This window comes from Coregonus lavaretus (genome assembly GCF_964263955.1).
Source record: "Coregonus lavaretus genome assembly, chromosome: 1".
In the NCBI taxonomy this organism is placed as follows: domain Eukaryota; kingdom Metazoa; phylum Chordata; class Actinopteri; order Salmoniformes; family Salmonidae; genus Coregonus; species Coregonus lavaretus.
Window position 1 is genome coordinate 93,347,278 of NC_139988.1, and position 14,092 is coordinate 93,361,369.

At 44.1% G+C, this 14,092-nt stretch overlaps 1 protein-coding gene across 1 annotated transcript in view; it reads right to left on the reverse strand.

The window, feature by feature from the left end:
• LOC311134471 (lysosomal-trafficking regulator-like) overlaps nucleotides 1-14,092 on the reverse strand; it is a gene marked incomplete at both ends in the record, with an annotated part of 162,828 nt that overhangs the window by 17,855 nt on the left and 130,881 nt on the right. The window contains 3 exon segments of the mRNA XM_084168154.1: nucleotides 9,313-9,438; nucleotides 9,923-9,970; nucleotides 10,239-10,484. Of these exon segments, the coding sequence (XP_084024280.1) occupies nucleotides 9,313-9,438; nucleotides 9,923-9,970; nucleotides 10,239-10,484 (420 nt within the window).

A 14,092-nucleotide genomic window follows, 5' to 3' on the forward strand; every position in this document is an offset into this window, starting at 1 on the left:
CAAGGGCCAAGGGCCAACTGATCATGTCTGTGTGACTATCTGTCTGACATGTGCAGTATTCATATGGAAGGCTGTGGTTGGTCACTTCCGTTTTTACCAACGTCTTAGTTAATTTTATATATATATATTATTTATTTTTTTCCCCTCGCTCGACTTTTTTCAGTCAACTTTTTTCACCCCGGACGCTTTATCTGGACATGGTTCTACAGGACCTCCACCAGCCGAAGCTAAGTAGTAATATTATCACTATGCCATCTAATTGCAGTCGCTGTACTCATAATATACAGGAGAACTACCGCCTTATAGAGAGGATAGCCGTGCTGCAAACCCAGCTTCAGATGCAATCGTTAGGGAACGGCAATGTAAGTGTAGGAAAGAATGAAACAGCATCTGTGTCACCAGTAAGTACAGATAGTAGTATAAATCCCCTCGCACAGTCCCCCCCAGCCGGACAATTTTCTCACGGCTTCTGGAAAGAAATGCTGTCGGCATGCTCAACCGGTGTCGCTCATTCAGCCGAAAAACTTTCAACCGGTTCTCCCCATTAAGCAACGAGTCGGAGTCAGAGGCCGAGCCTTCTCAGGTCTATCCTCCAACCGTTACGGGGGCTGAGCCTTCTCAGGTCTCTCCTCCACCTGTTACGGGGTCTGAGCCTTCTCAGGTCTCTCCTCCACCCGTTACGGGGTCTGAGCCTTCTCAGGTCTCTCCTCCACCCGTTACGGGGTCTGAGCCTTCTCAGGTCTCTCCTCCACCCGTTACGGGGTCTGAGCCTTCTCAGGTCTCTCCTCCACCCGTTAATGGGTCTGAGCCTTCTCAGGTCTCTCCTCCACCCGTTACGGGGTCTGAGCCTTCTCAGGTCTCTCCTCCACCCGTTACGGGGTCTGAGCCTTCTCAGGTCTCTCCTCCACCCGTTACGGGGTCTGAGCCTTCTCAGGTCTCTCCTCCACCCGTTACGGGGTCTGAGCCTTCTCAGGTCTCTCCTCCACCCGTTACGGGGTCTGAGCCTTCTCAGGTCTCTCCTCCACCCGTTACGGGGTCTGAGCCTTCTCAGGTCTCTCCTCCACCCGTTACGGGGTCTGAGCCTTCTCAGGTCTCTCCTCCACCCGTTACGGGGTCTGAGCCTTCTCAGGTCTCTCCTCCACCCGTTACGGGGTCTGAGCCTTCTCAGGTCTCTCCTCCACCCATTACGGGGTCTGAGCTGCCGAAGCCTCCCACCATTAGCTCTGACTAATTGAAAACCCTAGTCATTGGCAACTCCATTACCCGCAATATTAGACTTTAAAAGAATCATCCAGCGATCATACACTGTTTACCAGGGGGCAGGGCTACCGACGTAAAGGCTAATCTGAAGATGGTACTGGCTGAGGCTAAAACTGGCGAGTGTAGAGAGCATAGGGATATTGTTATCCACGTCGGCACCAACGATGTTAGGATGAAACAGTCAGAGTTCACCAAGAGCAACATGGCTTCAGCGTGTAAATTAGCTACAGTGCCTTGCAAAAGTATTCACCCCCCTTGGCATTTTTCCTATTTTGTTGCATTACAACCTGTAATTTAAATGGATTTTTATTTGGATTTCATGTAATGGACATACACAAAATAGTCCAAATTGGTGAAGTGAAATGAAAAAAATAACTTGTTTCTAAAAATTCTACAAAATAAATAACGGAAAAGTGGTGCGTGCATATGTATTCACCCCCTTTGCTATGAAGCCCCTAAATAAGATCTGGTGCAACCAATTACCTTCAGAAGTCACATAATTAGTTAAATAAAGTCCACCTGTGTGCAATCTAAGTGTCACATGAACTCAGTATATATACACCTGTTCTGAACGGCCCCCAGAGTCTGCAACACCACTAAGCAAGGGGCATCACCAAGCAAGCGGCACCATGAAGACCAAGGAGCTCTCCAAACAGGTCAGGGACAAAGTTGTGGAGAAGTACAGATCAGCGTTGGGTTATAAAAAAATATCCCAAACTTTGAACATCCCACTGAGCACCATTAAATCCATTATTAAAAAATGGAAAGACTATGGCACCACAACAAACCTGCCAAGAGAGGGCCGCCATCCAAAACTCACGGACCAGGGAAGGAGGGCATTAATCAGAGAGGCAACAAAGAGACCAAAGATAACCCTGAAGGAGCTGCAAAGCTCCACAGCGGAGATTGGAGTATCTGTCCATAGGACCACTTTAAGCCGTACACTCACAGAGCTGGTTTACGGAAGAGTGGCCAGAAAAAAAGCCATTGCTTAAAGAAAAAAATAAGCAAACACATTTGGTGTTCGCCAAAAGGCATGTGGGAGACTCCCCAAACATTTGGAAGAAGGTACTCTGGTCAGATGAGTCTAAAATTGAGCTTTTTGGACATCAAGGAAAACGCTATGTCTGGCGCAAACCCACACCTCTCATCACCCCGAGAACACCATCCCCACAGTGAAGCATGGTGGCAGCATCATGCTGTGGGGATGTTTTTCATCGGCAGGGACTGGGAAACTGGTCAGAAATGAAGGAATGATGGATGGAGCTAAATACAGGGAAATTCTTGAGGGAAACCTGTTTCAGTCTTCCAGAGATTTGAGACTGGGATGGAGGTTCACCTTCCAGCAGGACAATGACCCTAAGCATACTGCTAAAGCAACACTTGAGTGGTTTAAGGGGAAACATTTAAATGTCTTGGAATGGCCTAGTCAAAGCCCAGACCTCAATCCAATTGAGAATCTGAGGTACAGTGGGGAAAAAAAGTATTTAGTCAGCCACCAATTGTGCATGTTCTCCCACTTAAAAAGATGAGAGAGGCCTGTAATTTTCATTATAGGTACACGTCAACTATGACAGACAAAATTAGAAAAAAGAATCCAGAAAATCACATTGTAGGATTTTTAATGAATTTATTTGCAAATTATGGTGGAAAATAAGTATTTGGTCAATAACAAAAGTTTCTCAATACTTTGTTATATACCCTTTGTTGGCAATAACACAGGTCAAACATTTTCTGTAAGTCTTCACAAGGTTTTCACACACTGTTGCTGGTATTTTGGCCCATTCCTCCATGCAGATCTCCTCTAGAGCAGTGATGTTTTGGGGCTGTCGCTGGGCAACACGGACTTTCAACTCCCTCCAAAGATTTTCTATGGGGTTGAGATCTGGAGACTGGCTAGGCCACTCCAGGACCTTGAAATGCTTCTTACGAAGCCACTCCTTCGTTGCCCGGGCGGTGTGTTTGGGATCATTGTCATGCTGAAAGACCCAGCCACGTTTCATCTTCAATGCCCTTGCTGATGGAAGGAGGTTTTCACTCAAAATATCACGATACATGGCCCCATTCATTCTTTCCTTTACACGGATCAGTCGTCCTGGTCCCTTTGCAGAAAAACAGCCCCAAAGCATGATGTTTCCACCCCCATGCTTCACAGTAGGTATGGTGTTCTTTGGATGCAACTCAGCATTCTTTGTCCTCCAAACACGACGAGTTGAGTTTTTACCAAAAAGTTATATTTTGGTTTCATCTGACCATATGACATTCTCCCAATCCTCTTCTGGATCATCCAAATGCACTCTAGCAAACTTCAGACGGGCCTGGACATGTACTGGCTTAAGCAGGGGGACACGTCTGGCACTGCAGGATTTGAGTCCCTGGCGGCGTAGTGTGTTACTGATGGTAGGCTTTGTTACTTTGGTCCCAGCTCTCTGCAGGTCATTCACTAGGTCCCCCTGTGTGGTTCTGGGATTTTTGCTCACCGTTCTTGTGATCATTTTGACCCCACGGGGTGAGATCTTGCGTGAAGCCCCAGATCGAGGGAGATTATCAGTGGTCTTGTATGTCTTCCATTTCCTAATAATTGCTCCCACAGTTGATTTCTTCAAACCAAGCTGCTTACCTATTGCAGATTCAGTCTTCCCAGCCTGGTGCAGGTCTACAATTTTGTTTCTGGTGTCCTTTGACAGCTCTTTGGTCTTGGCCATAGTGGAGTTTGGAGTGTGACTGTTTGAGGTTGTGGACAGGTGTCTTTTATACTGATAACAAGTTCAAACAGGTGCCATTAATACAGGTAACGAGTGGAGGACAGAGGAGCCTCTTAAAGAAGAAGTTACAGGTCTGTGAGAGCCAGAAATCTTGCTTGTTTGTAGGTGACCAAATACTTATTTTCCACCATAATTTGCAAATAAATTCATTAAAAATCCTACAATGGGATTTTCTGGAAAAGAAATTCTCAATTTGTCTGTCATAGTTGACGTGTACCTATGATGAAAATTACAGGCCTCTCTCATCTTTTTAAGTGGGAGAACTTGCACAATTGGTGGCTGACTAAATATTTTTTTCCCCCACTGTATATCGAATCTCTCATTCCTCTCAAACATTTTAGAAAAAGCTGTTGTGCAGCAACTCACTGCCTTCCTGAAGACAAATAATGTATACGGAACGCTTCAGTCTGGTTTTAGACCCCATCATAGCACTGAGACTGCACTCGTGAAGGTGGAAAATGACCTTTTAATGGCGTCAGACCAAGGCTCAGCATCTGTCCTCGTGCTCCTAGACCTTAGTGCTGCTTTTGACACCATCGATCACCACATTCTTTTGGAGAGATTAGAAACCCTAATTGGTCTACACGGACAAGTTCTTGCCTGGTTTAGATCTTATCTGTCGGAAAGATATCAGTTTGTCTCGATGAAACATGGTGAAGCCTGTTTTTCAGACATAAGGAAGTGGATGCCGGGCAAAACAGAGATGCTAGTTCTAGGTCATAACAATTAATCTTGGTGGTTGTACAGTCGTCTTTAAAAAAAAAAATTTGAAGGTCCTCAGCGTTACTCTGGACCCTGTTCTCTCATTTGACGAACATATCAAGAATATTTCAAGGCAGCTTTTTTCTATCTTCGTAACATTGCAAAAATCGGAAACTTTTTGTCCAAAGATGATGCAGAAAAGCTAATCCATGCTTTTGTCACTTCTAGATTAGACTACTGCAATGCTCTACTCTCCGGCTACCCGGATAAAGCACTAAATACACTTCAGTTAGTGCTAAACACGGCTGCTAGAATCTTGACTAGAACCATGTGATCATATTACTCCAGTGCTAGCCTCTCTACACTGGATTCCTGTTAAGGCTAGGGCTGATTTCAAGGTTTTACTGCTAACCTACAAAGCATTACATGGTCTTGCTCCTACCTATCTCTCCGATTTGGTCCTGCCGTATACAGTGGGGAAAAAAAGTATTTAGTCAGCCACCAATTGTGCAAGTTCTCCCACTTAAAAAGATGAGAGAGGCCTGTAATTTTCATCATAGGTACACGTCAACTATGACAGACAAATTGAGGAAAAAAAATCCAGAAAATCCCATTGTAGGATTTTTAATGAATTTATTTGCAAATTATGGTGGAAAATAAGTATTTGGTCACCTACAAACAAGCAAGATTTCTGGCTCTCACAGACCTGTAACTTCTTCTTTAAGAGGCTCCTCTGTCCTCCACTCGTTACCTGTATTAATGGCACCTGTTTGAACTTGTTATCAGTATAAAAGACACCTGTCCACAACCTCAAACAGTCACACTCCAAACTCCACTATGGCCAAGACCAAAGAGCTGTCAAAGGACACCAGAAACAAAATTGTAGACCTGAACCAGGCTGGGAAGACTGAATCTGCAATAGGTAAGCAGCTTGGTTTGAAGAAATCAACTGTGGGAGCAATTATTAGGAAATGGAAGACATACAAGACCACTGATAATCTCCCTCGATCTGGGGCTCCACGCAAGATCTCACCCCGTGGGGTCAAAATGATCACAAGAACGGTGAGCAAAAATCCCAGAACCACACGGGGGGACCTAGTGAATGACCTGCAGAGAGCTGGGACCAAAGTAACAAAGCCTACCATCAGTAACACACTACGCCGCCAGGGACTCAAATCCTGCAGTGCGAGACGTGTCCCCCTGCTTAAGCCAGTACATGTCCAGGCCCGTCTGAAGTGCATTTGGATGATCCAGAAGAGGATTGGGAGAATGTCATATGGTCAGATGAAACCAAAATATAACTTTTTGGTAAAAACTCAACTCGTCAAGTTTGGAGGACAAAGAATGCTGAGTTGCATCCAAAGAACACCATACCTACTGTGAAGCATGGGGTTGGAAACATCATGCTTTGGGGCTGTTTTTCTGCAAAGGGACCAGGACGACTGATCCGTGTAAAGGAAAGAATGAATGGGGCCATGTATTGTGAGATTTTAAGTGAAACCCTCCTTCCATCAGCAAGGGCATTGAAGATGAAACGTGGCTGGGTCTTTCAGCATGACAATGATCCCAAACACACCGCCCGGGCAACGAAGGAGTGGCTTCGTAAGAAGCATTTAAAGGTCCTGGAGTGGCCTAGCCAGTCTCCAGATCTCAACCCCATAGAAAATCTTTGGAGGGAGTTGAAAGTCTGTGTTGCCCAGCGACAGCCCCAAAACATCACTGCTCTAGAGGAGATCTGCATGGAGGAATGGGCCAAAATACCAGCAACAATGTGTGAAAACCTTGTGAACACTTACAGAAAACGTTTGACCTGTGTCATTGCCAACAAAGGGTATATAACAAAGTATTGAGAAACTTTTGTTATTGACCAAATACTTATTTTCCACTATCATATGCCAATAAATTCATAAAAAATCCTACAATGTGATTTTCTGGAAACGTTTTTCTCATTTTGTGTGTCAAAGTTGACGTGTACCTATGATGAAAATTACAGGCCTCTCTCATCTTTTTAAGTGGGAGAACTTGCACAATTGGTGGCTGACTAAATACTTTTTTTCCCCACTGTATACCTACACGTACGCTACGGTTACAAGACGCAGGCCTCCTTATTGTCCCTAGAACTTCTAAGCAAACAGCTGGAGGCAGGGCTTTCTCCTATAGAGCTCCATTTTTATGGAATGGTCTGCCTATCCATGTGAGAGACGCAGACTCGGTCTCGACCTTTAAGTCTTTACTGAAGACTCGTCTCTTCAGTAGGTCCTATGATTGAGTGTAGACTGGCCAAGGGGTGCAAAGGTGAACGGAAAGGCACTGGAGCGACAAACCGCCATTGCTGTCTCCGCCTGGCCGGCTCCCCTCTCTCCACTGGGATTCTCTGCCTCTGACCCTATTACGGGGGCTGAGTCACTGGCTTACTAGTGCTTTCCATGCCGTCCCTAGGAGGGGTGCATCATTTGAGTGGGTTGAGTCACTAATGTGATCTTCCTGTCCGGTTTGTCGCCCCATCGGGCTCGTGCAGTGGAGGAGATCTTCGTGGGCTATACTCAGCCTTGTCTCAGGGTAGTAGGTTGGTGGTCTGTTGATATCCCTCTGGTGGTGTGGGGGCTGTGCTTTGGCAAAGTGGGTGGGGTTATATCCTCTCAGTAGACAAAACCATCAGTACACTGCCTCTCAGTAGACAAAACCATCAGTACACTGCCTCTCAGTAGACAAAACCATCAGTACACTGCCTCTCAGTAGACAAAACCATCAGTACACTGCCTCTCAGTAGACAAAACCATCAGTACACTGCCTCTCAGTAGACAAAACCATCAGTACACTGCCTCTCAGTAGACAAAACCATCAGTACACTGCCTCTCAGTAGACAAAACCATCAGTACACTGCCACTCAGTAGACAAAACCATTGAATATTACCGTAGCGGTAGCACCAACTCACTGCACATATCAGATAACTGAGACCCAAAGCAGACTAGATGATATGAAACTGATATCAGATAACTGAGACCCAAAGCAGACTAGACGATATGAAACTGATATCAGATAACTGAGACCCAAAGCAGAATAGATTATATGAAACTGATATCAGATAACTGGCACCCAAAGCAGACTAGATGATATGAAACTGATATCAGATAACTGAGACCCAAAGCAGACTAGATGATATGAAACTGATATCAGATAACTGAGACCCAAAGCAGACTAGATGATATGAAACTGATATCAGATAACTGAGACCCAAAGCAGAATAGATTATATGAAACTGATATCAGATAACTGAGACCCAAAGCAGACTAGATGATATGAAACTGGTATCAGATAACTGAGACCCAAAGCAGAATAGATGATATGAAACTGATATCAGATAACTGAGACCCAAAGCAGACTAGATGATATGAAACTGATATCAGATAACTGAGACCCAAAGCAGAATAGATGATATGAAACTGATATCAGGTAACTGAGACCCAAAGCAGACTAGACGATATGAAACTTATATCAGATAACTGAGACCCAAAGCAGACTAGACGATATGAAACTGATATCAGATAACTGAGACCCAAAGCAGACTAGACGATATGAAACTGACATCAGATAACTGAGACCCAAAGCAGACTAGATTATATGAAACTGATATCAGATAACTGAGACCCAAAGCAGAATAGATTATATGAAACTGATATCAGATAACTGGCACCCAAAGCAGACTAGATGATATGAAACTGATATCAGATAACTGAGACCCAAAGCAGACTAGATGATATGAAACTGATATCAGATAACTGAGACCCAAAGCAGACTAGACAATATGAAACTGATATCAGATAACTGAGACCCAAAGCAGACTAGATGATATGAAACTGATATCAGATAACTGAGACCCAAAGCAGACTAGATGATATGAAACTGATATCAGATAACTGAGACCCAAAGCAGAATAGATTATATGAAACTGACATCAGATAACTGAGACCCAAAGCAGACTAGATGATATGAAACTGATATCAGATAACTGAGACCCAAAGCAGACTAGATGATATGAAACTGATATCAGATAACTGAGACCCAAAGCAGACTAGATGATATGAAACTGATATCAGATAACTGAGACCCAAAGCAGAATAGATTATATGAAACGGACATCAGGTAACTGAGACCCAAAGCAGAATAGATTATATGAAACTGATATCAGATAACTGAGACCCAAAGCAGAATAGATTATATGAAACGGACATCAGATAACTGAGACCCAAAGCAGACTAGATGATATGAAACTGATATCAGATAACTGAGACCCAAAGCAGAATAGATTATATGAAACGGACATCAGATAACTGAGACCCAAAGCAGAATAGATTATATGAAACGGACATCAGGTAACTGAGACCCAGAGCAGACTAGATGATATGAAACTGACACCAGATAACTGAGACCCAAAGCAGACTAGATGATATGAAACTGATCCATGGGGATTCATAGCAGACTAGATGATATGAAACGGATCCATGGGGATTCATAGCATCAACAGGGCCAACAACAAGAAAAACCAATATAACGACTCATCATATGGCTGGTCACATGACTCACCTTGAGAATGTGGTACCCCACGACGCACTTGGACTTGATGAGGACCTGGTGTATCATGGAGTATCCGTGGTAACAGTCCATCTCATTGATACGGTGCTGGTTGTACTTGGCCAGAGAGAGGAGTACCTGGACATAGAATTACATATTACTCCTCATTGGGATCCTAGTAACAGGCCTAAAAATCATCCATCTTGGTTAGTTAGTCGCTTTGGATAAAAGCGTCTGCTAAATGGCATATTATTATTATTATTATTATAGTAACATGCCTAAAAATCATCCATCTTGGTTAAGGAGAACTTTCATTCCAGATCAAATATAGTCGAATATTGTATAAAACAATGAATTTGTATTTATATTGGCACAGGTTCTTTGTTAACTAGCTAGCCAGACAGTAATTTAATCCAGTGGTTCTCAAACCTCTCCTCGGGGACCCCCAGTCGTTCCATGTACGTGATCTATTTCTGATTCCACTTGTCAACTCATCATCAAGCCCTTTACTAGGTGAATCAAGTGAGCAAGTTCAGCGCTACAACAACATTGTGAAACGTCTGGAGGAGCCAGAGGAGAGGTTTGAGGACAAATGATTTAACAACATTAGAAATCTGTTTACCTGGAGGGCAAGAGCTTGGGTCTGTTCACTGTCACTCAGCTCCACGGCCTGGAGAGGAGGGACACACAGAGACAGAGAGAGAGATTGGCTTAATAAGAACACAGCGAATCCAGCCAGGACCGTTTCCTTGAAGTAGAAATGTCATGACAGTTATGTTCAAGAAGCTTTCTCACAAAAATGCAGACCTTAAAAAAGCTTTAGAGGCCTTCCACACCAAATTAAACCAACAGAGAGACTAACATCATTATCATACCCATGCAAAGAGGAATACGACGGGCCGGTTCCTCCTAACAACAGTATGTAGACTATGTCCTACCCGTGCAAAGAGGAATACGAAGGCTCCAGTTCCTCCCATCTTGTGGAGGACGTTCTGCAGGCCCTGTGGTTCTGCAGGCAGCATGGTCCTGAGCGTCTGTGTCTCCAGCACCGCAGACTGGACCTCTTTAGAGCTGAAGGGTCTTTGAGACACCGTGGTCTTAGCCTGACCCTTCAGACGGATCACTGGCTCATAGATGGTATACACCCTGGGGCTGCTGGGGGCATACACTACCGCCAGACACTCCTATAGAAACATAGATATATAGTATCATAGATACACCACACAGACACTACAGCCAGACACTCCTATAGAAACATAGATATATAGTATCATAGATACACCACACAGACACTACCGCCAGACACTCCTATAGAAACATAGATATATAGTATTATAGATACACCACACAGACACTACCACCAGACACTCCTATAGAAACATAGATATATAGTATCATAGATACACCACACAGACACTACAGCCAGACACTCCTATAGAAACATAGATATATAGTATCATAGATACACCACACAGACACTACAGCCAGACACTCCTATAGAAACATAGATATATAGTATCATAGATACACCACACAGACACTACCGCCAGACACTCCTATAGAAACATAGATATATAGTATCATAGATACACCACACAGACACTACAGCCAGACACTCCTATAGAAACATAGATATATAGTATCATAGATACACCACACAGACACTACCGCCAGACACTCCTATAGAAACATAGATATATAGTATCATAGATACACCACACAGACACTACAGCCAGACACTCCTATAGAAACATAGATATGTAGTATCATAGATACACCACACAGACACTACAGCCAGACACTCCTATAGAAACATAGATATATAGTATCATAGATACACCACACAGACACTACAGCCAGACACTCCTATAGAAACATAGATATATAGTATCATAGATACACCACACAGACACTACAGCCAGACACTCCTATAGAAACATAGATATACAGTGGGGAAAAAAAGTATTTAGTCAGCCACCAATTGTGCAAGTTCTCCCACTTAAAAAGATGAGAGAGGCCTGTAATTTTAATCATGAGTACACGTCAACTATGACAGACAAAATGAGATTTTTTCCCCCAGAAAATCACATTGTAGGATTTTTAATGAATTTATTTGCAAATTATGGTGGAAAATAAGTATTTGGTCAATAACAAAAGTTTCTCAATACTTTGTTAAATACCCTTTGTTGGCAATGACACAGGTCAAACGTTTTCTGTAAGTCTTCACAAGGTTTTCACACACTGTTGCTGGTATTTTGGCCCATTCCTCCATGCAGATCTCCTCTAGAGCAGTGATGTTTTGGGGCTGTCGCTGGGCAACACGGACTTTCAACTCACTCCAAAGATTTTCTATGGGGTTGAGATCTGGAGACTGGCTAGGCCACTCCAGGACCTTGAAATGCTTCTTACGAAGCCACTCCTTCGTTGCCCGGGCGGTGTATTTGGGATCATTGTCATGCTGAAAGACCCAGCCATGTTTCATCTTCAATGCCCTTGCTGATGGAAGGAGGTTTTCACTCAAAATCTCACTATACATGGCCCCATTCATTCTTTCCTTTACACGGATCAGTCGTCCTGGTCCCTTTGCAGAAAAACAGCCCCAAAGCATGATGTTTCCACCCCCATGCTTCACAGTAGGTATGGTGTTCTTTGGATGCAACTCAGCATTCTTTGTCCTCCAAACACGACGAGTTGAGTTTTTACCAAAAAGTTATATTTTGGTTTCATCTGACCATATGACATTCTCCCAATCCTCTTCTGGATCATCCAAATGCACTCTAGCAAACTTCAGACGGGCCTGGACATGTACTGGCTTAAGCAGGGGGACACGTCTGGCACTGCAGGATTTGAGTCCCTGGCGGCGTAGTGTGTTACTGATGGTAGGCTTTGTAACTTTGGTCCCAGCTCTCTGCAGGTCATTCACTAGGTCCCCCCGTGTGGTTCTGGGATTTTTGCTCACCGTTCTTGTGATCATTTTGACCCCACGGGGTGAGATCTTGCGTGGAGCCCCAGATCGAGGGAGATTATCAGTGGTCTTGTATGTCTTCCATTTCCTAATAATTGCTCCCACAGTTGATTTCTTCAAACCAAGCTGCTTACCTATTGCAGATTCAGTCTTCCCAGCCTGGTGCAGGTCTACAATTTTGTTTCTGGTGTCCTTTGACAGCTCTTTGGTCTTGGCCATAGTGGAGTTTGTAGTGTGACTGTTTGAGGTTGTGACAGGTGTCTTTTATACTGATAACTAGTTCAAACAGGTGCCATTAATACAGGTAACGAGTGGAGGACAGAGGAGCCTCTTAAAGAAGAAGTTACAGGTCTGTGAGAGCCAGAAATCTTGCTTGTTTGTAGGTGACCAAATACTTATTTTCCACCATAATTTGCAAATACATTCATAAAAAATCCTACAATGTGATTTTCTGGATTTTTTTTTCTCAATTTGTCTGTCATAGTTGACGTGTACCAATGATGAAAATTACAGGCCTCTCTCATCTTTTTAAGTGGGAGAACTTGCACAATTGGTGGCTGACTAAATACTTTTTTTCCCCACTGTATAGTATCATAGATACACCACACAGACACTACAGCCAGACACTCCTATAGAAACATAGATATATAGTATCATAGATACACCACACAGACAATACTGTACACTAGTGATATAGTCATGGAGGCTGCTGGGGGTGTATACTAGTGATATAGACATGGAGGCTGCTGGGGGTGTACACTAGTGATATAGACATGGAGGCTGCTGGGGGTTTACACTAGTGATATAGACATGGAGGCTGCTGGGGGTGTACACTAGTGATATAGTCATGGAGGCTGCTGGGGGTGTACACTAGTGATATAGACATGGAGGCTGCTGGGGGTGTATACTAGTGATATAGACATGGAGGCTGCTGGGGGTGTACACTAGTGATATAGACATGGAGGCTGCTGGGGGTGTACACTAGTGATATAGACATGGAGGCTGCTGGGGGTGTATACTAGTGATATAGACATGGAGGCTGCTGGGGGTGTACACTAGTGATATAGACATGGAGGCTGCTGGGGGTGTACACTAGTGATATAGACATGGAGGCTGCTGGGGGTGTATACTAGTGATATAGACATGGAGGCTGCTGGGGGTGTATACTAGTGATATAGACATGGAGGCTGCTGGGGGTGTATACTAGTGATATAGACATGGAGGCTGCTGGGGGTGTATACTAGTGATATAGACATGGAGGCTGCTGGGGGTGTATACTAGTGATATAGACATGGAGGCTGCTGGGGGTGTACACTAGTGATATAGACATGGAGGCTGCTGGGGGTGTATACTAGTGATATAGACATGGAGGCTGCTGGGGGTGTATACTAGTGATATAGACATGGAGGCTGCTGGGGGTGTACACTAGTGATATAGACATGGAGGCTGCTGGGGGTGTATACTAGTGATATAGACATGGAGGCTGCTGGGGGTGTATACTAGTGATATAGACATGGAGGCTGCTGGGGGTGTATACTAGTGATATAGACATGGAGGCTGCTGGGGGTGTACACTAGTGATATAGACATGGAGGCTGCTGGGGGTGTACACTAGTGATATAGACATGGAGGCTGCTGGGGGTGTACACATAATTAGTTAAATAAAGTCCACCTGTGTGCAATCTAAGTGTCACATGATCTCAGTATATATACACCTGTTCTGAAATGCCCCAGAGTCTGCAACACCACTAAGCGGCACCATGAAGACCAAGGAGCTCTCCAAACAGGTCAGGGACAAAGTTGTGGAGAAGTATGGATCAGCGTTGGG